Source organism: Hipposideros armiger, unplaced genomic scaffold (genome assembly GCF_001890085.2).
Source record: "Hipposideros armiger isolate ML-2016 unplaced genomic scaffold, ASM189008v1 scaffold_437, whole genome shotgun sequence".
Taxonomy (NCBI): Eukaryota; Metazoa; Chordata; class Mammalia; order Chiroptera; family Hipposideridae; genus Hipposideros; species Hipposideros armiger.
The window spans coordinates 75,157-99,442 of record NW_017731787.1 but is presented as its reverse complement, the minus strand read 5'-3'; the positions used below and the strand labels follow the sequence as shown (position 1 = coordinate 99,442).

Here is a 24,286-nt window from a genome sequence, read left to right as displayed (position 1 = left end):
GCTGTAAAAATGGAATTGTAGGTACCGTTTGCATCCTTGGAGATGGGCTTGATCTATTTACTTTGCAATGAGATTTCTCTATTGGGTACTTCTGCCATTAGCTTACTCACATCAGTTATTTAAAATTGTCTGCCAAAAAGCCTACCAGCTGGCTGTGAACTTAAGCAGATTGAGGTGAGCTGAAACTATATTCTGCTAGGAGCCCCCGTGTCTGAAACAGTCTGTAATCTCATGGAGATGCTAAGTTCCTCTTATTTTCACCTTCACAATCATAGTTTTCTTTTCTAGGAATCCTAGCCATGGATACACCTCATCCCAGGAATTCTGCTCTGTATCATCTCACCAAACAGCTATTACAGAAATATCACAAGGAAGTGAGACCAGTTCACGACTGGACAGAGGCCACCACTGTATACCTGGACGTATTTGTTCACGCTGTATTGGATGTGGTAAGGACACACTTTTGTATTCCTGCTATCCTTTTGTAAAACTACCTGCTCTTTATGCAGGAGCCTAGGAAAAGCTTTATTCTTGAGACTCTAGTTGAGCTGATAGGGGAGTTGTGCTGGCTTCTTTTTAGCAGTGAGCATGAGGTAAAATATTTATTAAACAAATCAGGCTTTCTAATCCTTACGTTGTGAAGGGAAGATAATCTAGAAATATGAGTTTCACAGAATTAAGATGTTTTAAGAATTCTGGTCATAGATCACAGTACATATGTTATGAGTATTGCTGAAACAAAAAATGGTAATAGGTATTTTTTTCTGTTGTTCACATTTCTTAGTGATAATAGATTTTAGATAACATCTGCCACTTATTGCCTGAAAATTTAAAAAGAGAAAAAAATGCCTTGGTATCGAGTTTATAAGGGGTTTTATACCTAAGGTTTTTGCTAAGAATGGTGGGGGAAGGTTTGTTTATTAATGCATGTCTTTCCTGATACATCTGAAAAACGGGTTGTTGTGGGGATTAAATTACAAAATTCATGTGAAGCAGTTAGCAGAGGTCTTAGTAAGCCCTCAATAAATGAGGGCCCTGATTGCTATACCTGCTTCCTCTTTCAACTTCTTCTTAATTACAAAGTCTTCAATAGTAATAGGACCCAGATTTATATTGATTCCTCTATTTTTTTTAATTTATTTTTCAATACAAGTTGACATACAATATATATTATATTAGTTTCAGGTGTACAACATAGTGATGAGACATTTGTATACCTTACAAAGTGATTCCCCTGTTAAGTCTAGTACCCATCTGACACCATACAATGATTTCTCTTCTAAGCTGACTTTACGGAGGTTGTTTTGTTAAAGTAGTTTAACAATTGTTTTTCAATTTACTTCTCAAAACTATTTTTTTTTCTAATTGAGGTATAACATACATATATTGAAATGCGTAGATCTTAAGTGTACAATTCAATGAGTTTCGATAACTGCGTGCAACCATATAATCCATACCTATCAATATATCAAACATTTTCATCACCCCAGAAAGATTCCTCATTTTCTTCCCAGTCAATCCCCATCCCCTCCATCCATAGAGACAATTATTGCTCTGATTTCTTTCATCATAGATTGTTTTTGCCATTTCTAGAATATTATATGAATGAAGTTTTATTTTATTCAGCATAATGTTTTTGAGGTTCACTCATGTTGTGCGTATCAGTTTTTCTTTTTTACTGTTAAATAGTATTTGGTTATGGCTGTGCCATGATTTGTTTATCCATTCTCCTGTTCATAAGCATTTAGGTTGTTTCCAAGCTTTAAGATATTATTAAAAAGCTGCTATGAACATCCCCGTACAAGAGTTTTTGTGTATATATGTTTTCATTTCTCTTGGGTAAAACCTAGAAGGGGAAATACTGGCTCATAGGATAGGTGTACACTTAATGAGAAACGGCCAGACTGATTTGCAAAGTGGTTGTAATTTTACACTCCCTCCAGTCAGCTAGGAGAGTTCTCCTTGCTCCACATCCTTACCAACGTTTGACATTATCAGACTTTAAAATGTTAGACATTCTGGTAAGGGTGTAAGGGTATTCCATTGTCGTTTCACTTTACGTTTCCTTGATGGTTAATAATTTGGGGCTCTTTTTCATGTGCTTATTGGTTGCTTACATATTTTTCTTTGTGAACTAGCTGTTTAAGTCCCCCCACATTTTTTATTTGGCTGTTGGCCTTTTTATTATAGATTTATAGGAGATGCTTATATATTCTGGACACAAGTCCTTTTGTTGTCGGAGAGTGGGCCCTTCTTGGAAGAATGACCAAGTTCTTGGCGTCTCAAGCAAAGAATTGAACGAGATACTGGAGCAAAGTAGTGAAAAAGCAGTTTATTAGAAGAAATAGTATACTTTAAAGAAATAGAAGTAGGCCTGAGAAGTAGAAAATGGCCCAAGGGCCCATTATTAGAAGATAAATTACATTCCAAAGAGTTTGGAGTGGGCCATGGGCAAAGGTGAGGCTCAAAAGGGAGGAACAGGTCCAAAAAAGGTCGGACTTCCCAGGACTTGGAGTTTGGTTTTTTTTTTTCTCTAGGATGGGCTATTCCCCTCTGGGCGTGGGACCACTTGATTGGCACCTGTAATTGACAACAGCCTATTATCTCATCTCTTTAGACTGCACATGTTCCTTCCCAGAGTCAGTCTGTTATAATGATATTCATAATCTTCCCCGCATATGTATGATATTATAATGAGGGTATAATGAGGCCCAGGTGAAATGAAGGTTGTTCTGGCCTTTACTGCACAGGTGTGAGTGACTGGTCTAATCCAGTCCGATATTTTTTACCCATTTGTTTCCCCGCAGGGGTAGATAATTACAGTGAAAAGAAGTTTTGGGTGGAGCGGGGAGGTTACCCAGGCGGTCACATTTTGTGGGACGTGCAGGAATGCAGAGACCCAATGCCTGCCTCTAACTGCCTGTCTTGTTTTCCCCTTAAGAGATGTGACCCCCATAAAATCTCTATGGGAAGCTGAGGGACAGGAGGTCTCTTCTTCTGTGTCTGCTTCCTGCTGGGCAGGGGCGTAGAGCTGTCCCTGCCTATTGGGGGATTCACGGAACTCTCGCCCTAGCTGATCTCAGGTGAGAGGAAGGGGTCTCCAGCTCCGCCTGGAAGACCGCGTTGGCTTCTTTGGTTGTGACTGACAATCTTGTTGGGGTATCATCTGAATCCCCAAGGCCCCTGAAAGAGGAAAAATATATTTTAATTAATAAATCTGTTAGCTCTCATGAAGCCTGTAGCCATTCAGCCCATCACCCAGGTGGCGTCAATTGTCTGGGCCCAGAATGGGTTTGGTATTAGCTTACTAGCCTGGGGGATATTGGGAAGTCACAGGCTTTCAAGTAGTTATCTGAAGCAAGGGTAGGAGATTTCTATGAAGAGCAATCAAAGAAACTGGGGAGGAGGAGACTTAACATTTCTATAGAAAAGAAAACTTAAAGAGGTTTTCAGTTGGGGGTGGGGGCTACTCGGTTGGCCCACAACATTTTGTCAGATGTGTATTGTGTTTAGTCCCAGACTGTGATTTGTCTACTCATCTCTATTTTTTTAAAAGATTTTATTGGGGAATTGGGGGAGGGGAACAGTGTTGGGGAATTGGGGAAAGGGAAGACAAGTTGCTGTCCTTTTGTTCTTCAGTGTAGTTGTGGAGGATGTTGCTTCACTGGCCCATGTTGGTATTATCATTGTGCTCTTCCCGGGTGAGGCAGATCAGTTGCTGGCTTCTGGACGGCCGCTCACAGAGAGTCTTGGCAGCTCGCACCGGTTACTGGCCACTCACGCTGGCTACCAGCCGCTCACGTTAGCTCACAGCAGCCCACTGCAGGCCCACTGCAGCCTATGCTGTCGACGGCCACTCACGGCAGCCCAGCTCCAGGTTGAGCTATTGTTCACAATCTTAGATGTAGAGGGCCCATGTCACTGGCCCATGTGGCAACCGAACTGGTGACCCTGCTGCTCAGAGCTTGCTCTCCCAAGCCAACTCTTAACCAACTGAGCCGCTGGGCCTGCCTGGGGAGGGTTCCATTGTGTCTTGTTTTGTTCTGTTTGTATTTAGATAGGAGTTGTTACAGCATCATTTTTTTTGAAAAGTCTTTTTTTTTTTCCATTAAATTGCTTTGGTTCCTTGGTTGAAAATTAAATTGACTGATAAGTGTTGGTCTATTTCTCTTGAAATCAGGTAGTGCAAGTCCTTGGATTTTGTTCTTTGTTTTTTAAGATGGTTTGTTCTTTTTAGGACCTTAGCATTTCTACATAAATTTTATAATGACCTTGTCCATTTCTATTTTTAAAAAGCCTGCTGGGAGTTTGTTTGGAATGTTTGTTTTGTTATGAAATCTGTGGAGAAATTAGGAGAGAATTTACATCTCAATAATATTCAGTTTTCTGGTTTTTGAACACGGTCTCTCCATTTATTTTGGGTCTTTATTAGTGTTTTATAATCTTCAATGTAGAAGCTTTACACATATTTCTGTTAAATTTATCTCAAAGTATTTTGATGCCACTGTAAATATTACTTTTTAAATTTTGCTTTTTTATTTTGTTATTATTATAGAGAAATAAGATTCATTTTCTATGTTGACTTTGTATCCTGTGGTCTTACTAAATTCACTTACTAATAATTCCAATGGTTTTTTTTGTAGATTAATATTGACTACATATACAATCATGTCATTTGCAAATAGTTTCACTTCTTACTTTCTAATTTGTATGCTATTTATTCTTTCTTTCTTGTCTTATTGCATTGCCTAAGATCTCTCCTACGATGTTAATAGAAGTGGTGAGAGCAGACATCTTTGTTTGTTCCCATTCTTAGTGGAAAATCTTTCATCATCAAGTATGATGATAGCTATAGAATTTTTTGTAGATATTTTTTATCAGGTTGAGAAGTTTCCTCTTATTTCTTGAATGCTGAGAGTTTCTTAAAATTATAAATGCATAGTGAATTATATCAGATTTTTCCCCATCTATTTGGATGATCATATGATTTTTCTGTTTTATGAGTTAATAGGGCAAACTATTTTGATTGATTTTCAAATGTTAAATCATCTGTGTGCTCTTAGGATAAACACCGGTTGATCTTAATATATTATCCTTTTTACATATTTCTAGATTTAAATTCCTATATAGCATAGATTTCACCTATGTTAATGAGGGATTTGGGGGCTATAGTTTTCATTTCTTGTAAAGTATATGTCCTGTTTTGGTATCATGGTTATGTTGGCCTTATAAAACTAGTTGAAAAGTTTTCTTTTTTCCATTTTCTAAAGGAGTTGTGTAATAAGGATATTTTCTTTCTTTAATGTTTGTTAGAATTCACCACTAAAACCATTTGGGACTGAAGTTTTCTTTGGGTGAAAGTATTCAACTGTGAATTCATTTTCATTAACACATATAGGAATGTTCAAATTTTCTATATCTTCTTATGTCTGTTTTGGTATTTTGTATTTTTCAAGGAATTTGTGTATTTTATCCACGTTGTCAAAATTATTTGTTTATAATATTGCCTTTTTTATCCTTTTAATGTCCATAGGATCTCTAGTGATATTGTCTTTTTCATTTTTCATATTAATAATTTGTGTTTTCTCTTATTTTGCCTTGGCCAATATTGCCAAGGTTTATAAATTTTATTTATTTTTGTCAAAGAATTATATATTGGTTTTGAATTTTCTCAATTATTTTTTATTTCTCTGATATCTGCTCATATCTTTTTTTTGTTCTTTTTATTTTGCACTTAATGTTTTCTGCTTTATCTAGTTTTTAAAGTAGAAACTTAGATCAATTAATTTTAATTTTTTTCTTTTCTAACTTTAGCATTTAAAGTTGTAAATTTCCCTCTAAGTATTGCTTTAGCTGCCTCCTACAAAAATTTTGAAGCATTTTAAAACTGAGGTATAAATTACATAAAATGAAACATCTTTTCAACATAAAGAGCAAAGACAATGCATTGGATTCCTATCTCTTCCCTCTATTCTCAGTCCCTGGAAACCACTGATCTTATTTTTCTAACTTTAGTTTTTTAAGAATGTCATAATAATGAAATCACATAGTATTTTACCCTTTGTTTTTGGCCTTTTTCTTAGCATAATGCATTTGAGACTGCGTATATCAGTGGTAGTATTCCACTGTACAGAAGTACTGCAATTTGTTTATCTATTTAATAGTTGTTGGACATGTGGATTGTTTCCAATTTGTGTCAGTTATGAATAAAGCCAGTATAAACATTTGCATATGTTTTCACTTCTCTTGGATAAATACTTAAGTGTGGGATTACTCAGTTGTAGAATAATTCTATGCTTAACTTTATAAACGACAGTCAAACTGTTTTCCAAAGTGGCTGTTTCATTTTGCATTGCACCTGCAGTGTATGGGAGTTCTAGTTTCTCCACAGGATCACCAGTACTTGATACTGTCAGTCCTTTAACCATTTTAGTAGATTTGTGGTGGTAGCTCACTGTGGTTTGTAACCTTCATTTTACTACAGACTAATGATGTTGAACATCTTTTTGTTAGCTAATTTTTCAGTTGTATATATTTTTGGTGAAGTATTTGCTCAAATCTTTAAATTTACCCATTTAAAAAATAGGGTTCTTTGTCTATTTCTGGACCCTATTCCACCCAACTAATTGATATGTTTCTCCTTACACCAATACACTGTCTCATTACTGCAGTATTATTGAAATCTTGAAATCAGATAATGTGCCTTCCAACTTGTTCTTCCGTTTCACAATTGTTTTGACTTTTCTAGGTCCTTTGCATTTCCATATAAACTTTAGAAGCAATTAATCAATTTCCAGTAAAAAAAACAAAAAACAAAAAAAACTGCTGGGATTTTTATCAAGATTGCATTAAATCTATAGATCAATCTGAGGAGAATCTGCATTTTAACAGTCTCCCAATCCATGAGTACAGTGTATCTCTCCATTTGTTTAGTTCTTCTTTAATTTCTCCTAGTAACATTTGTAGTTTTCAGTGTTTTACACATATTTGGTTAAGTTTATCCTTAAATATTTCACATTTTTTATGCCATTATAAATGGTAGTTTAAATTGAATCTCTTTGTTACTAGTATACAAAAATACAATTGATTTGTATATATTGGCCTTGGATCATATAATCCTGCCATCTCTTACTAGTTTCAGAGGCTCTCTTATAGAGTATTTCAGATTTTATATGTAGAAGATAAGGCTGTCTGTGATTAAATACGTTTCTTTTTTACTTTTTTATTTCTATGCAATATACCTTTTATTGCCTGCTGCACTGGCTCAAACCTCCAGTACGGTGTTGAATAGAAGGGTGTATTATTCTGTAAATATCAATTCAATCAATGTGTTGGATAGTATTGTTAAAGTCTCTAACTTTTTGACCTTTGTTTTTGTTGTTCTGTTAATTTTATAGTGAGGAGTGTTTAAATCCCCAACTATAATTGTGTTTTGTCTATTTCTCTGCTCTGTTACTAGGTGCATACACATATAGAATTTCACGTATTCTTCCTGAACAGATCCTTTTATCATTATGAAATGCTCCTCTTCATCTCCAGTAATATTATTTTTCTTGAAGTTTTCCTTATGCATACTTTTTGCATGGCATATGAAGTCTGACAATTAGGTTCGCGAACTTGTTGCAACGATGTTGCTAACCTTTTTTGATATCAGAGGGATTATTCATTATGAATTTGTACCAATTGGACAAACAGTTAACCAAACTTACTATTTAGAAGTGCTGAAAAGGCTGCATGAAAATGTTAGACGAAAATGACCTGAACTTTTCACCAACAATTCATGGCTCTTGCATCACTAAAATGCACCACCTCACACAGTACTGTCTGTGAGGGAGTTTCTAGCCAGTAAACAAATCACTGTATTGGAACACCCTCCCTACTCACCTGATCTGGCCCCCAATGACTTCTTTTTTTACCCGAAGATAAAAGAAATATTGAAAGGAAGACATTTTGATGACATTCAGGACATCCAGGGTAATACGACGACAGCTTTGATGGTCATTCCAGAAAAAATTGTTCCAAAATTGTTTTGAAGTGTGGACTAGGTGTTGACATCCATGCATAGCTTCCCAAGGGTAGTACTTCGAAGGTGACCGTACTGATATTCAGCAGTGAGGAAATGTAGCACTTTTTCTAGGATGAGTTCATGAACTTAATTGTCAGACCGCATATATTTTACCATTTAAAAAATTTTTCAATCTATCTGTGATATATTCGAAGTCGCTTTTTGGAGCAGCATGCACTTGGGTCTTGCTTTTCTTTTGCAACTTTTTATTTTGAAATAATTACAAATTTACAGGAAGATGTAAATAAATTTACAAGAAGGTCTCTGAACCCCTCACCCAATGTTTCCCAATGTTAACATCTTACATAAATATAGTACATTATCAATACTAGAAAAATGACATTGGTACAACCCACAGAGGCACTCAGGTTTCTCCAGTTTTTTTGTTTGTTTGTTTGTTTGTTTTTTAAATTGGGGAATTGGGGGAGGGGAACAGTGTTGGAGAATTAGGGAAGGAGACCAGCCAAGTTGTTGTTCTTCATGCTTAGTTGTGGAGGGCACCAGTTGCCATTTGGCTGCCCCTTGGCAGCTTGTGGCCTCTAATCTCAAGGTGCTGTGGTCAATCTTAGTTGCAGGTGGGCGTAGCCACCATCCCATGCAGGAGTAGAACCAGCAGCCTTGTTGTTAAGAGCACACGCTCTATCCACTGAACCATCTAGGCAGCAGCTCAGCTCAAGGTGCAGGGTTCAGTCTTAGTTGCGGGCGGGCGTAGCCCACCATCGAACAGGTAGCCTTGTTGTTAGGAGCACGTGCTCTCACCAACTGAGCCATCCTGCCACCTGTTGGCAGCTCAACTCAGGCACAGCGTCACTGGCCCATGTGGGAATAGAACCAGCAGCTCTGTTGCTCAGAGCTCACGCTCTTAAGCTAACTCTTAACCAACTGAGCCACTCAGCTGGCCCCAGGTGTCTCCAGTTTTACATGTATTCAGATTTGTTTGTGTGCTTCTATGTAACTATTATGCGTAGCTTTGTGTAACCACCACCACCACATCAATTTACATAGTCATCACTACAGAGCTTCCTGGTACTGGTCTTTCACAGCCACAATCCTTTCTCCCTGCAATCCCTAACCACTGGCAACCAGCCAACCTCTTCTCCATATTTATAATTGTATTTTTTCAAGAATAGTATATAATAGAACCACACAGTATATAGCCTTTGAGATTGGCTTTTTTTCATTCAGCATAATTCCCTTCAGGTTCATCCAACTTGTTGGGCATATCAATAGTTTATCCTTTTTGTTGCTGAGCATTGTTCTAGGGTATTGCTTTTTTAACTTTTCAATCTATGCATTTTAGTTGAAGGGTTTTGTCCATTTACCAGTCTCATCTTGCTGTTTTATTCCTACTTGTCCCATCTGTTTTGTTTTGTATTCTTCTTTTCCTCTTTCCCTACCTTATTTTAGGTAAATTAAGTTGTTTTAATATTGGGTTTTAGTTCTTCTATTGGCATTTTAACATACCTCTTTGTATTATTTTTTAGATTAGATTTTGTTTTAGCGATTTCCATATCCGTTATTCATTTAATATAAGGTCCTCAGAATTAATTTTATTACACTTTACATAAAATGTACAAATCTTACAACAGTAAAATTCCATTTACCTACTCCCCATCTTTTGTACTACTTTTGTCCTCAATTTTACATTTACATACATAGTATACCCCACAATATATTTTTATTTTAATGTATTTTGTTAAAATAATTTAATAATTCCTCTTTAATCTATTTTAATGAAGATATTTTTCTATGTTAATATCTTATTGCTATGCTATGAATCATAGACTCTGATTTTCTGATTGAGAATTAGGCATTGCAATTGATGAAAAAAAATTTTGAAACTAAAATATGATCAATATGTTATAACAGGGTTTTAATTATTTTTTATCTCATGCGAGTTATTTTAGAATAATTTTCCTCCAGCTTAGATAAACCCCTAATAATTATTTTTTCATTAACAAGAAACCTTAAGTGACACACACAAAAATATCCCCCTTTTAGCAAGCAATTTTACTCGTTCTAGCTTTATTTTCTCACTCACAGTAATAAAAGCACTAGATCTAAGAATCTAGAAAATATTGTTTAATTAAATGCCAGGAAATACCCCCACCCTACTCCAAAAAATCTAGTCTTTCTTACTTACATACAGCTCCAATAGAAAATTCCTTTAAGTCTCTTTTCTAATTGGATATTGAACTAGAATTTTAAAGTGTATCTTCACCTAGTTAAGAAATGTTAGTCCTTACTATTTAGTTGTCGTTGGGTTATATCAGACATTGTACAATGGAAAAAAGCATGATTTAAATAAAGACTCATGAGATGAACTATGTCATGTGAAACCTCAGAGTAGAGGAATAATCAGCCTTGAGTAAGGGATTAAGACTACCTTTTAGGCCTTCCCTTATCCTTCCACTTTCTAACTACTTACTAATTAATAGAAAATAGAACTGCTCAAACTTTCCTTTAGAGCAGTGGTTCTCAACCTTTCACAGGGGTCGCCTAAGACCATCGGAAAACACATATTTTCGATGGTCTTAGGAACTGAGACACCGCTCCTCTATCCGTCTCCAGGTCCACATGCAGATACGCCCACATATGAGTACCTAGCGACCCCTGTGAAAGGGTCGTTTGACCCCCAAAGGGGTCGCGACCCACAGATTGAGAACCGCTGCTTTAGAGGCTTTTGGAGATGGATATAGAAAAGGAGTAACGTTTTAATATTTTCCCTTAGAATAACTATCAAATTGAAAACTTTTACCTAACTCTTTCTTAAAATCAGATTCCAAATGGTAATTAAGGAGAACACCATAATTTTTTTCAAAAATATGTTTCTCTCCACTGTTGTGGAATGTACTAATTTTCTACTAGAATATGTTAGACATATCATATTATTGGGTATTGGATATGGCAAACTTTCATTCACATAACTGGAAAAATCTTATGTTCCATCCCTCTATTTTTATCCATCTCTACTGTCTTAACCTTATTTTCTACATGTACTCAACATTACGTTGAAACTAAACCCCCTGTTATTTCCTGCTTATATGCCATTCATTCTGCTATTTCCTTCACTAAATGTCTTCTTCTCATTCTCCATCTGCAAAATATTATAGTCCTTCAAATCTCAACTCCTGGAAGAATTTCCCCTTAACTCTCCAAGCTGACAGTGATGTCTCCTTCCTTTAAATCTACTGAAGTCTGTATATTTCTCAATGCACATAATTAATTGTTAAAATGTCACATACCAGGCCGGCCGAGTGGCACATTGGTTAAGAGCTGGCTTGGGACGCCAGAGGGCCCCGGTTTGGATCCCACATATTAGGGCCAGTGACACTGCCCTCTACAGCTAAGATGCTGAACAACAGCTCAACCTGGAGCTGGGCTGCCATGAGTCACCGACGATGGCGTAGGCTGTATCCCCTGCTGCAGTGGGTTGCCATGGGCTATTGTGTGTAGCCAGCAGCCAGCGTGAGCGGCCAGCAGCCATCGTAAGCGGCCGTCCAGAAGCCAGCGACTGATCTACCTCACTCAGGAAGAGCGCAATGATGGTGCCAACTTGGGCCAGTGAAGCAACGTCCTCCACAAGTAGACTGAAGAACAAAACAACAAGTGTTCTGTTCCCCTTCCCCCAATTCCCCAGCACTGTTCCCATCCCCCAATTCCCCAATAAAAATATTAAAAAAAAGTCACATACCTAATTTATTAATAAGCTACTTGAGGGAAGGATTTTCTTACACATATTTATATTCCCCACAATATGCAACACAGTATATCTTACTTTAAAGATACTGGATAGATACTGATCTTAAAAACTAATTAATTAGTGAAAATATGTAACTACTAATCCTACTAATTGTAGGATTTCTTTACAAGTGACTTAGTCTGACACTCTTTGCAAATGTCTCTATTGCATTCAGGTGAACTAAGCCTAAAGTTTGTTCCAGAGGCAGAGCTAGTTTTGAAGGACTTGATAAAATCACTCACAGATTCTGCTCAGACAATGACACTCCCAATGTGAACAGATAACTTGTTGGGTGCATCTGCCAGCAGCTGAACTGCTAGCAACTTTTGTTTGGAGTGAAGAGCTTCCAGCTCAGCTTTCATCACTGCACCTCGCTTCCATTATACTGTTTTGCCTCTTGTTTTGTTTATATGAAAGACTACAGTCTTGTCTTAGAATTTCTGGGTATTATGAGTACCTTAGGGAAATCTGATTATAGAGATAATCTACTCAACAGTGAAGAGTTTCAATTTGTTTCTATTGAGTTTTGTCAATTCGAAATCCCAGATACCTTTGTATTCCAGTCCATTGACTAGAGCCTCCCGGCCAGACGTTGAGGCATCTGTTTCTATAGTCTTCGGAACTGGAAAAGATAAATAAAAATGTGCAGGAATTATCTGTATATTTGCTAACCACCAATTTAGATCTAAATAGACTCCCTCTGTTAGAAAGACTAATGAATTCCAATTCTCTGAAATATCCTTTGCTTTTAACAAGCAAGATGGAAGGTAACTAAAGAAAAAATGGAGAGAGATACACAGAAGGAAAAGCTGTGAATAATGCCACTAGAGAACCAATTATGTTCACCAGCTGGCATTGAGAAACTTGCTTCCTTTGACAAAAAAAGATTTCCGTTTTAGCCTCAAACTCCTTTTTGATGTTGTGTTTTTTAGGGCTGAATGACGAATCCTCCCAAACACCCTCATAAGATGTTAGAAAAGAAATTCTTAAAACTATTGTTACATATAATATGACAAAGCAATGGACCAGAAGAGACAAACGACCTAAGGCTGCAACATGGCAGTTAATAAGAATCAACTGAATAAAAATAAAGTGAAAATAAAACACTAAATCATAGAGACCTTCTCTCCAGCCACATGACTAAGTCAATGAGATACATTCGCCACTTGGCATTGACAATGATAAAGAAACTGGTCAAGACATTTCATAGATGTAAAAGTTTTTTGTGTCATATATTTCCCAGTAATATGAACTGATTTGGACTTGTTTTTTCTTCCCCCTATTTGTGCAGAAACATCATTGATTGGCGCTAAGCCTAGAATAGAACTGAGCCTTTCGTGCTTTTGTGGGTGAGACATGATTATTTCAGGATCTCTCAGCTGGTAACACTTGGAGGAAAGTGGTGTCACCTAGCTTTGAGATCTCAGTAGAGGTCTTTTTTCAACTGCCAGGACCCCTTCATAGCTGATCTTGGCTGGGAGTCCCCTCTGTAACTCCTCCAAGCTGTTCCTTGGGAAAATACTTGTGAATTCAGTCTTTTCATTTTGTATCCTATTTTGAAACCTGCCTTTCCCAAATATCTATTGGAAGTCCACAAAAATCTGTAGAGCAAGTTCACTCAGACCAGCTTCTGTCAAGCCACTAATGCTGGATCACTCCATATCTGCTCACAATCCCTTCTTCTTTTTCAAGGTGCCTAGAAATGCTTGTTCATTAGCAACATGCTTTCCTGATTGCAAAAAGGGGAAAGTTTAATCTAAAAACTTTATAGTTTCTCTTTCAAATGATGCTACCCTATATATGTCTCACAGTCCATGTACCGCATAATTCCAGGTATGCCATCCGCATGGACTAAATAAATATCAGTGGCATCTCTCAATCCACTACCCAATCCAGATTGAAGAGAGTAGTAGTCTGGACCCTATGTACAAAAAGTATACATTTTTTATGTAGCTGGATAATTACTTTAATATACCTTATTGTGGGGGGAAAATGGAAAATGGAAGTTATTTGCTTTCATGACACCAACTCCCCAAACTCTATTATTTTACTAAAACTTATATTGTACTAAATATTACAAAATACAAAGGTTATCTAAATGATTTCTTAGCTCTGAACCTAAGTCAGCAGAAGAAATGTCTTACACATTTTATGTCACATGTCTTCATCTTGAATTTTGCATTTCTCTTATTCTCTTCTAAAAAGGATGCAATTTTTAGTGATTGAAAGGAATTGAAAATATGAGTTTAAGGAGATTTCATTAATAGTTTATATCAGCCCTCTTACCTATACATTCCCTGGAAATGTCTTCAAAACTGGTTTCCTTTTTCTTTATTAACTCATATTTTAAAATAGCAGCTTTTTTTTGGAGATATGATTCAGCCACAAAATTCATTCATTTAAAGTATACAATTTAGTGGGTTTTGGTGTATTCAGAGTTGTGCAACCATCACTATTAATTCCAGATCATTTAATCTCCTCAGAAAGCAATGCCATACCATTAACACACCCTACCCTCAACCTTAGCCCCAGCACAAGCACTAACCTATGTTCTGTCCCTATAGATGTGCCTATCCTAGACATTTTGTATCAATGGAGTCATACCATCAATGGTCTCTTGTGATGGACTTTTTTCACTTAGCATATGTCTTCAAGGTTTATCCATGTTGTAGCATGTATCAGTATTTCATTACTTTTTACTGCTGAACAATATTCTAGTGTATGGATATCCCACATTTTATTTATCCATTCATCAGCTGATGGACATTTGGGTTATTCTGAATTTTTGACTGTCATGAATAATGCTGCTATGTACAGTCCTGTACAGGTTTTTGTGTGTGTGTGAACATATGTTTTCATTCTCTTGGTTAGATACTTAAAAGTGGAATAGATGGGTTATATGGTAACTATGTTTAATATTTTGAGGAACTCTCAGGCTGTTTTTCAAAGTGGTTTTGCCATTTTATAATCCTACTAGCAAAGTATGAGGGCTCCAATTTCTCTACATCCTTGCTAACACTTGTTATTTTCTGTCTTTTTCTTTTAGCCATCCTAGTGGGGTGAAGTGGTATTTCATTGTGGTTTTGATTTGCATTTCCCTAATGACTAATGATGTTGAGCATCTTTTCAAGTGCTTAGTAGTCATTTGTATATCTCCTTTGGAGAAATATCTATTAAAGTCCTTTGCTCATTTTTCTTATTATTATTTTTACTTGTGATAAAATACACATTACATAAAAGTTGCCTTTTAACCATTCTTAAATGTACAGGTCAATGGTATGAAGTACATTCTCATTGTTGTGCAACCATCACCACCATCCATCTTTTCGTATTGCAAAACTGAAACTCTATGCCCGTTAGACACTAACCTCCTATTCTCCTTCCCACAGCCCCTGACAACCCCCACTTTACTTTCTGTCTCTACAAATTTGACTACTCCAGATACCTCATATAAGTTGAATCACACAATATTTGTCCTTTTGTGACTGGTTATTTCACTTAGCATAATGTCTCAAGGTTCATCCATGTTGAAGCATGTGTCAAAATATCCTTCCTTTTTTAGAACTGTATAATATTACATTGTACGTACGTACCACATTTTGTTTATTCATCCATTGATGGACATTTGGGGTACTTCCACCATTTGGCTATTGTGAATATGCTGCTATGAACATGGGTGTCCAAACTCCTGTCCAAGATCCTGCTTTCAATTCTTTTGGATATATACCAAGAAATGGAATTGATGGACCACATGGTAATCCCCATTTTAATTTATTTAGGAACTGCCACACTGTTTTATGTAGTAGGTGCACCATTTTACATTCCCACCAACAGTGCACAAGGGCTCAGGTTTCTTCACCTCCTCACCAACATTTGTTATTTTCTCCTTTTTAAATTTTTTAAAAATAGTAGCCATCCTACTGAGTATAAAATGGTTTTTCATTGTGGTTTTAATTTTTTATTTCCCTAATGATTAGTGATGGTATTAGTCAGCTCGGATTGCCATAACAAATACCATAGACTAGGTGGCTTAAACAGCAAAAACTTATTTCTCACAGCTCTAGAGGTGAGAAAGTCCAAGATCAAAATTCCAGCCAATTTGGTTCCTGGTGAGAACTCTCTTACTGGCTTTCAGAAGGAGGCCTTGTCACTATATCCTCACATGAAGGAAAGAGAGAGATCTTCCTTTCTTTCTCTTTTCCTAAGGCCACCAATCTTCTTGGATTAAGACCTCACCCATATGACCTCATTTAACCTTAATTACCTCCTAAAAGCCCTATCTCCAAATATAGTAACAGGCATTTTGGAAATCCATAATTTGGTTTATAGCAGTGATGTTGAACATTTTTTTCATGTGCTTATTGGCCGTTTGTACAGCCATGTGCACATAATGATTTTTCAATCAATGACGGACTGTGTATATGGCAGTGGTCCCATAAGATTGTAATGGTGCTGAAAAATTCCTATCCCCTAGTAATGTCATAGCCTAACCCATTACTCATGCATTTGTGGTGATGCTGGTGTAAATAAACCTACTGTACTGAGAATCATATAAAAGTATAGCACATACAATTATGTACAGCCCATAATACTTGATAATGATAATAAAAGTCCATGTTGCTGGTTTATGTATTAACTATATATACTCTTTATTGCTATTTTAGAGTGTATTATTTCTACTTATAAATAAAAGTTTGCTGTAAAATATTATGCCATGGTATGGTGGCAGCAGCCTCATACATTTCATGTTTGCTGCATTTCTTGATTGCATCATTTTCTCTTGTGTTTGATTTAGTCTTGTGTTGTTTTGTATAGGAACATGCTGTAGCCTAGGAGCAACAGGTGTACAGGTTGCAAGCCTAGGTAAACTATACCACTTAGATTTGTGTAAGTGCACGCCATGATGTTTGCACAATGATGAAATTGCATAAAGACACATTTCTCAGAATGTATCCCCCTTGTTAAGCAGTGCATGACTATATATCTCCTTTAGAGAAATGTCTATTCAGCCCTTTGTCCATTTTTTTCTGTATGGGATTTTCACATAGAGAAATTGAATTTTGTCCTAAGACTTAAAAAGAAATAAACTCGAATGTGTATTTAACCATGAAGTCAATAAACGTTACATAAAGCACATAACCTTCAAAGCCTTTGTAAAGGCTTTGAGTGTTTTGAGTTCTTTTAAATGTTTTGTTTTGAACATTAAGATTTTCTTGTGAAATACAAAATTTCTGTTTATGTTTATTACCACACTTTCTCCTCAAATAGTCATAGTGTTTATAGTCAAATTTAATTATCATTTGAAAAACTAATGTATTGTAAGTGGCTGCTTACAATCAACTAAGACTTACAGTGCTTTACCAAAGCCCTTAAACCTTTATTGTAATTAAAAATCAGGTTGTTCTTTTCTTTTTTTAAAAAATTTTATTTAATTTATTTAAACTAAAAAAAAAAAAAACTCACGCATTTCTCCCACTCCCCCACCTTGCAACCTCCAGTCTTTTCTCTGTATCTATAAGGTTGGATTTTTGTTGTTTTTGATTGTTAGATTCTACATATAAGAGAGATCACTCAGTATTTGTCTTTCTCTGTCTGACTTATTTCACTTAGCATAATGCCTTCAAGGTCCATCCATGCTGCTACAAATGGCATGATTTCATTCTTTTTACAGCTGAATAATATTCCTGTATGTGTGTGTGTGTGTGTGTGTGTGTGTGTGTGTGTGTGTAAAAATAATTTCTTTATCCATTCTTCCATCAATGGGAACTTAGGTTGTTTCAATATCTTGGCTATTGTAAATAATACTGAAATGAACATGGGAGTGGATATGTTTTTTCGAATTAGTGTTTTCATTTTCTTCAAATAAATACCAGAAGTGAAATTGCTGGTTCATATGGTAGTTCTAGTTTTAATTTTTTGAATTTGTCAAATTCAAAAAGTCATCACCACGACCTATGTCAAGGAGCTTACTGCCTACGTGTTCTTCTAGGAGTTTTAGGGTTTCAGGTCTTACATTCTTTAATCCATTTTGAGTTAATTTTTGTCAGTGGTGTAAGATAAGGGTCCAGTTTCATTCTTCTGCGTGTGGCTGTCCAATTTTCACAATACCATTTCTTGAGAAGACTATCCTTTCCCCACTGTATATTCTTGGCTCCTTTGTTGTAAATTAATTGACCATATATGTATGGGTTTATTTCTGGGCTCTCTATTTTGTTCCATTGATATGTGTCTGTTTTCATGCCAATACCATACTGTTGTAATTACCATAGCTTTGTAATATAGCTTGAAATCAGGGAGCATGATGCCTACAACTTTATTTTTTTTTCTCAAGATTGTTTTGGCACTTTGTCCACTTTTAATTTGTTTTTGTTGTTGTTGTTGTTGGTGGTGGTGGTGGTGGTGGTGTTGGTGGTGGTGAGTCGTAAGAGTTATTTATACGTGCTAGATACAAGCCCCTTACCAGATACATGATTTTAAGATATTTCCTCCCACTCTGTAAGTTGTCTTTTTACTTCTTGATGATGTCCTTTCCTCCTGTGCTTATTCTAGTGGTGTCATATCTAAGAAGCCATTGCCTAATTCAAAGTCATAAAGATTTTTTCCTGTGTTTTCTCCAAGGATTTTATAGTTTTAGCTCTTACTTTTAGATTTATGATCCATTTTAAGCTAATGTTTGTATATGTTATAAGATATTTCTTTTAATCCCTAAGAACATAGTAGTTTTCAATTTCTTTACTAGATTAGATGTGAAAAAATTAGTAAGTTTTTTTTTTCTTTTTGGTTGTTTTCGGGAATCTTTGAAAAAGAAATCACTGACTCACTGCAGACATGGGACATCACATCTATTTATATCATCAAAAATATACTTCATTTACATAAGCTCATTCAGTCTGTTTTACAAGAAAAGAAATTCAAACATAAGATAACAGGAATGGCTTCCAATAGCAGCTGAGACAACACTCATTGAAAGAGTATGAATAACATCTTGATTACAAATAAAATCTTGTTCTCATCTTTTTAGCCCAAATTGGCTAAGACTACATATCATTTTTTAGTCTGATTAGTGACAGAGTAATTAATTAGAGTAGGAAAGAGATAGCAAATCATTCAAGATGTCAAGTGCTGTCAAAGTGCCATTTTGTCATAGATAATATAGTAAAGCTCATAGCGACAGGTGTGTGTAATAAACAGGAACTGAAAATACTCAGGTCTTGAAGAGTCAGGTAATATTTTGAAAATCAGCATTATTTAGTTAAATAAGGTTTTCTTCCTCTGAATTGTCATACTGTTGAAGTGGGCTTTGATTTACTGACATGCTAATATTTGGTGTGTATTTTCTTTTTGCTTTGCAGGATGCACAGAATCAAAAATTAAAGACAAGTGTATGGTACCATGAGGTAAATGATTGTTTCCTTCCATGCATGCTAGACTCCTGACCTTGATCTGTTGAAAAATATTATTACTCTAAGGAATAGATAATATAATTATGTTTATAGTTCCTTAGGTCTGCAGCAAACCTAATTTATTAGAATCCACATAAGTGTATGGTCATTGTTTCTGTTGAGGCTACCATCTTTAGGAGTTGGATGGGAAGTCCTCTCCCCTAACAGAGAACACCAACAGACTGATCAATTTGGTTATTCATCCAAATCCCTCTTCAGTTCTTTGGTGAGGTTGACATTGCCTCTTTTTGATAAGCTGCCTTTTTTGCTATTCCTAACAGGTTTGGGATGATGAATTTTTATCCTGGAACTCCAGCATGTTTGATGATATTAGAGAGATATCCTTACCTCTCAGTGCCATCTGGGCCCCTGATATCATCATCAGTGAATTGTAAGTATGCTGGGTATATTTCTGTGGGGTTTAGATAGCTTAGAATATTCAGGCCACTTTCTGCCTACTTTCACTCATTGCTGCTATTTGTTGTTTCTCAACTTGAAGGGGAGCATATTGTTTGGAGTTGACATATTTTAAGATACAGATTTGATTACTAATACTTGAGGTTACTCATGGATTCTGTTTGTGTTCTAACAGTAGCAAGTTAGTTAATTTATGAGGTTGTCATTGCTAAACCCATCTTTCTAGGGTGAATTATTTCAGAGAAAAGTAATGCTGTCTTTTGCACTTCTAGGCTAGTCCTGGTCATCATGGTCACTACCATCTCGTAATCAGTTCTGTGTATTGAGCCATCTAAAGCTCTCTGTGTAACAACAGGCATCTTATGTTTCATATAGTGTGGACATTGAAAGATTACCTGACCTTCCCTATGTTTATGTGAACTCATCTGGGACCATTAAGAACTCTCAGTCCATCCAAGTGGTCTCTGCATGCAGTTTAGAGACATACGCTTTTCCATTTGATATCCAGAATTGCAGCCTAACCTTCAAAAGCATTCTGCACACAGGTAAACCATGAGAGGTACAGTCTTCTAATAGGAAAAATAGCTGTGCTGGGTTGGCACACATACCCCCAGGGGTGCCCAAAAAATGTATACACATTTTAAGCGATGTTATCTTAAAATGTGTATACATATTTTTGGCACCCTCTATATGTAAAATTATATTATGCTACTCCTCAGGTCTATTTTATTTGTGCACATAATTGACTTTTGACAAATCTAAATCTCCTCTTACAGTTATTTGGCTCCTGCTGTAATTCAGACCAAGTGCAGTGTTGTGCCCATTGCTGCTGTGACTTGGAAATACAATATTAGGCCTCCACTGCCATTGAGAATGTCATAGAAGTCACAGAAGCAGCTCCATCATCCTATGGATAGTGCAATCCAAACCCTAAATTCATAGTTGTTTTTATGGCTAGAAAGATTTTATTCCACACCTCTACTCCTAATTCAAAATGGTTACATTGAACCCTATCTCAGTAAGACTGCACATGTGAGGGCAGGAGTAAAAGGAAGCATTATGATGTTGGTACCTCTCTCTCTCCGGGAAATCATTGTTTCTGCTGTTTCCAGTGGAAGATGTAGACCTGGACTTCCTGAGGAGCAGAGAAGACATTAAGCATGACAAAATGGCGTTTCTGAATGACAGTGAGTGGGAACTTCTTTCTGTGTCCTCGACATACAATGTCCTGCAGAACAACGCTGGAAATTTTGCACAGATTCAGTTTCACGTAGGTTCTTCCCCTTCCTGTCTCTGTTGCCCACTTCTCTGCAACCTTTGGCTTTCTCTACTGGGTTGAGATTGTTCATTATCATCCAAGAATAGCTGATTCAGATGGCTCTGGACATCCACTTGCATTCTGTCATATCATGGCCAGAGGTTCAGTTCCAGATCCTGGATTTCTGCTGTAGATACTCCACACGTGAATATAAAAAGAATGGTTTTCAGACACCAGAGACCTGAACCGCCTACCACAGCAGGAATCCTCAATCTTTTCTTCAGTACATACTAACATCCTTGCTTCCAAATGACACTAGGAAAAAGAAAACCCACACACAACAACAAAAAATTGGGAGAAGAGTGTCTCTTCAACATTGTTGCCCTGTTTTGCTTTGTTTTTTTAAGTGGTAAAGAGAGGTTTATTAGAAGAAATAGTACACTCCAAAGAGTTGGAAGAAGGCCCGAGCAGAAGGCAGTGGCTCAAGGGCCATTATTAGAAGAGAAAGTACACTCCAAAGGGTTAGGAGTGGGCCCAAGCAAAAGCATGGCTCAAAAAGGCTGCGGCTCAAAGGCTCAAAGGCGCAAAGGCTGTCCTGTTTCTAATTGAGTAAATTATTAATTATAGATGCAGATGCATAAAATTATCATATTATTAACTTGAATATCTCGAGGGATTAACTAACAAATCACCTGCAGGATCCTCAGAGACCACTGATGGTTTGTGGATCAAAGAGAATAACAGCCCTAAAAGGAAGTGATGAAAACCCAAACTTCTCAGATGCACCACCAATAATGCTATTGGTTGCACTGTTCACAGGGAAATTTGTCCAACACAGTCCTGGGGGGTCGTGGGGTGCAGGACAGTGAAGACCACTGCTCTGCATTCCAGAGACAGCCATTCTCCCTTCCCTGGCCCTCAGCAAACCATCCTGACACATGGGCTGCAGCAAGTTCATGCAACCAGTAGACTCACATCATTAGCATTCAGCTCTGCTTTTCTGCGCGATCAGCTAGTTGTGGTAGTTTGGGGAGGGAGCAGGGCATCTTTCATACCAAGTAATGGATTTGATTGAAAAAATAGGGAGGACTATAAACAGACCAAGATTACATGCAAGATGAATTCTCCTGAAAGTAAGCCTTTTGAATAAGAAGGAAAATTCAGACTAGACTAAGGTGCTATGGGTGGTGGTGATGAAATAAGTTATTACTGAGGGCACAGATGACCCCCTCATTAGTTAAAAGGTGTTGTATGCAGCTTACATTGGAGCCTCTTAGAAACAGCTGTAGATTGAACCTGACTATTGTATAACCCTGGGCACTAGCTAATTGCAGCTCATACCTTCCTAGTGGTGGGGTTTGCGTTCTTGCCTATTGTGCTTGGTTTTTAGCAAAGCTTGCATTGTGGCTTGTTTGTCCACTTTCTTTCTTTTTTTTTTTTTTTTTTTTTAGCAAGGGAAAGGGAGAGGAAAAAAAGCTTTTTTAATTTCAATGAGTTTCTTGGCTAAGAGTAAACACCTCATTAATTTTAAAGATATCAGCCCGCAAACATTATTAATGCAGCCCAAATAATGGAGAGCATTAAAGGGAAATGTGAGGGAGTAGCACGTGCAAGGTGGAACACAGTCACCTACCAAGCACTCCGGAGAATGCTGCACACACCATTACCTACACTGCACGGAGGAGACGAACAAAGGCAAGAGACGGGGCAGGTAAACAGAAATGTGTGTGTGTGTGTGTGTGTGTGTGTGTGTGTGTGTGTGTGTGTGTGTGTGTGTGCGCGTGCGTGCGCATGCACGTGCGCACGCACACACATGCTCACTGTTTCCATAGGGCAGCCATTATTTGTAGATACATGTCACCCTTTACTCTAAATATTAATTTGTCTTCTCAAGAGTGGAGAAAGGTTTTCTATGTACTCGCTCCATTTTAAATAAGATGAACGGAGGTGTAGAAGATTATCTAAAGAAGAGGCTTCCCTATATCTTAGGAACCATGGTCCCAATACTTGTTCTCTTTACCGCATGCTTCCCCTCCATTTATAGTGCTTACATTGAGATGTGCTGGAGTTGGGCAGAGATACGATTTCATGCTCTCAGAGCTTTTCCCTTAGTCCTTTTGCCCTTGGGACTCAGGTGGATTATCTGTCAGGGCTGGCTTCCACCCTGGCCCTCTGGCACAGAGTAGGGAAAGAATGCAGAGTAGAGTCATAGACATATTTGGTAGGGCAGGGAGCCAGACTCAGGAGCTTTTAGGAGGTTCAGTGACTATCCCAGTTCTCCATCTCTCTCCACCTCTCTCAGCCTCCATGCTCTCTGCACCGTGGCTGGGCTCATGTTCTCTCCATATCAGATATCCTATTCTGAATTTTGCAACTGAGGAACCCCAATGTCCTTCAACAGCCTTTGGCCAATGATGTGAAATTTAGAGCCCAGTTCCATTCAAACATTGGGCGTGCCAGGGTCCTAACAGCAAAGACTCATCTCCCTTTTAATCTAATCCTCTGTTGTGTCCAGGCTACCCAGTTGGGAGCTGGGGAGAGGTGGGTGGGGCAGACAGGAGGAACAATGATCTATTCTAAATATGTCCTTGCCCTGGGCAAGACGTACACTGCTGCCATTGAAGCGAAATCAAGTATTCCAGATGCCCTGCTGGTTCCAGCTAATGTGTAGTCATATCTGCTGGCTCTAGGACACGTGTTGTTTATCAGAGGGCACCACTAATGCTTTGGAGTTGGGCTGCACTCCACAGGGAACACAGGGCACAAAAACTCTGCCTACAAGGATGTCTGTGTGCAGCTGGGCACTCAATCCAGCAGCCACGAGAGAGGAGGTTATGGGAGGTGCTGGTTCCCAGAAATAGCAGGGTGAGCATTCAATTTCTGTATGGTGGCATTTTGGGGGTTTTTTTTTTGTTTTTTTTTAAAGGCTAGAAGTAGAAGGGGGTAGAAATAAAATTTAAGAACTCATGGTGGATAGAAAAAGGTGGACAGCTGTGGAAACTAAAGTGAGTCCAACCACAGATCCACACACTGAGTAAAGCATTCATTTGGGCAGGAATTGGGGGGCCCACAGGGGACTTCTAGCAAAATGCAGCGGGGCATTTGGGAAAGAAAGGTGCCAAATTTATCCTCTTTTTATGACATAATTTTCCTTTCTATTGGGTTGTTAGAAAAGTCATGACGCATTTTTGCAATGAAAAACATAGAAAAATACGTCATGACTTTTCCAACAACCCAATAGTTTAAAGTAGAGTCATTTTGTTGAGATATCCATTGAATGCAGGTCATAAACTTGATAAAAGATCCTTCTAAGCACCACCAGCTTAGGGCCGGCCGAGTGGCTCAGTTGGTTAAGAGCTCAC

At 37.4% G+C, this 24,286-nt stretch overlaps 1 protein-coding gene across 1 annotated transcript in view; it reads left to right on the top strand.

Annotated features, from left to right (window-relative positions):
- The first annotated feature begins 225 nt into the window (after positions 1–225).
- Positions 226–24,286, top strand: part of HTR3B (5-hydroxytryptamine receptor 3B) — a 31,185-nt gene continuing 7,124 nt past the window's right edge. The window contains exons 1-5 of the mRNA XM_019665238.1: positions 226–449; positions 19,160–19,204; positions 19,531–19,640; positions 20,042–20,211; positions 20,779–20,936. Coding sequence (XP_019520783.1) covers positions 300–449; positions 19,160–19,204; positions 19,531–19,640; positions 20,042–20,211; positions 20,779–20,936 — 633 coding nt within the window. The 5' untranslated portion in view covers positions 226–299. The remainder of the gene's footprint in view (positions 450–19,159; positions 19,205–19,530; positions 19,641–20,041; positions 20,212–20,778; positions 20,937–24,286) is intronic.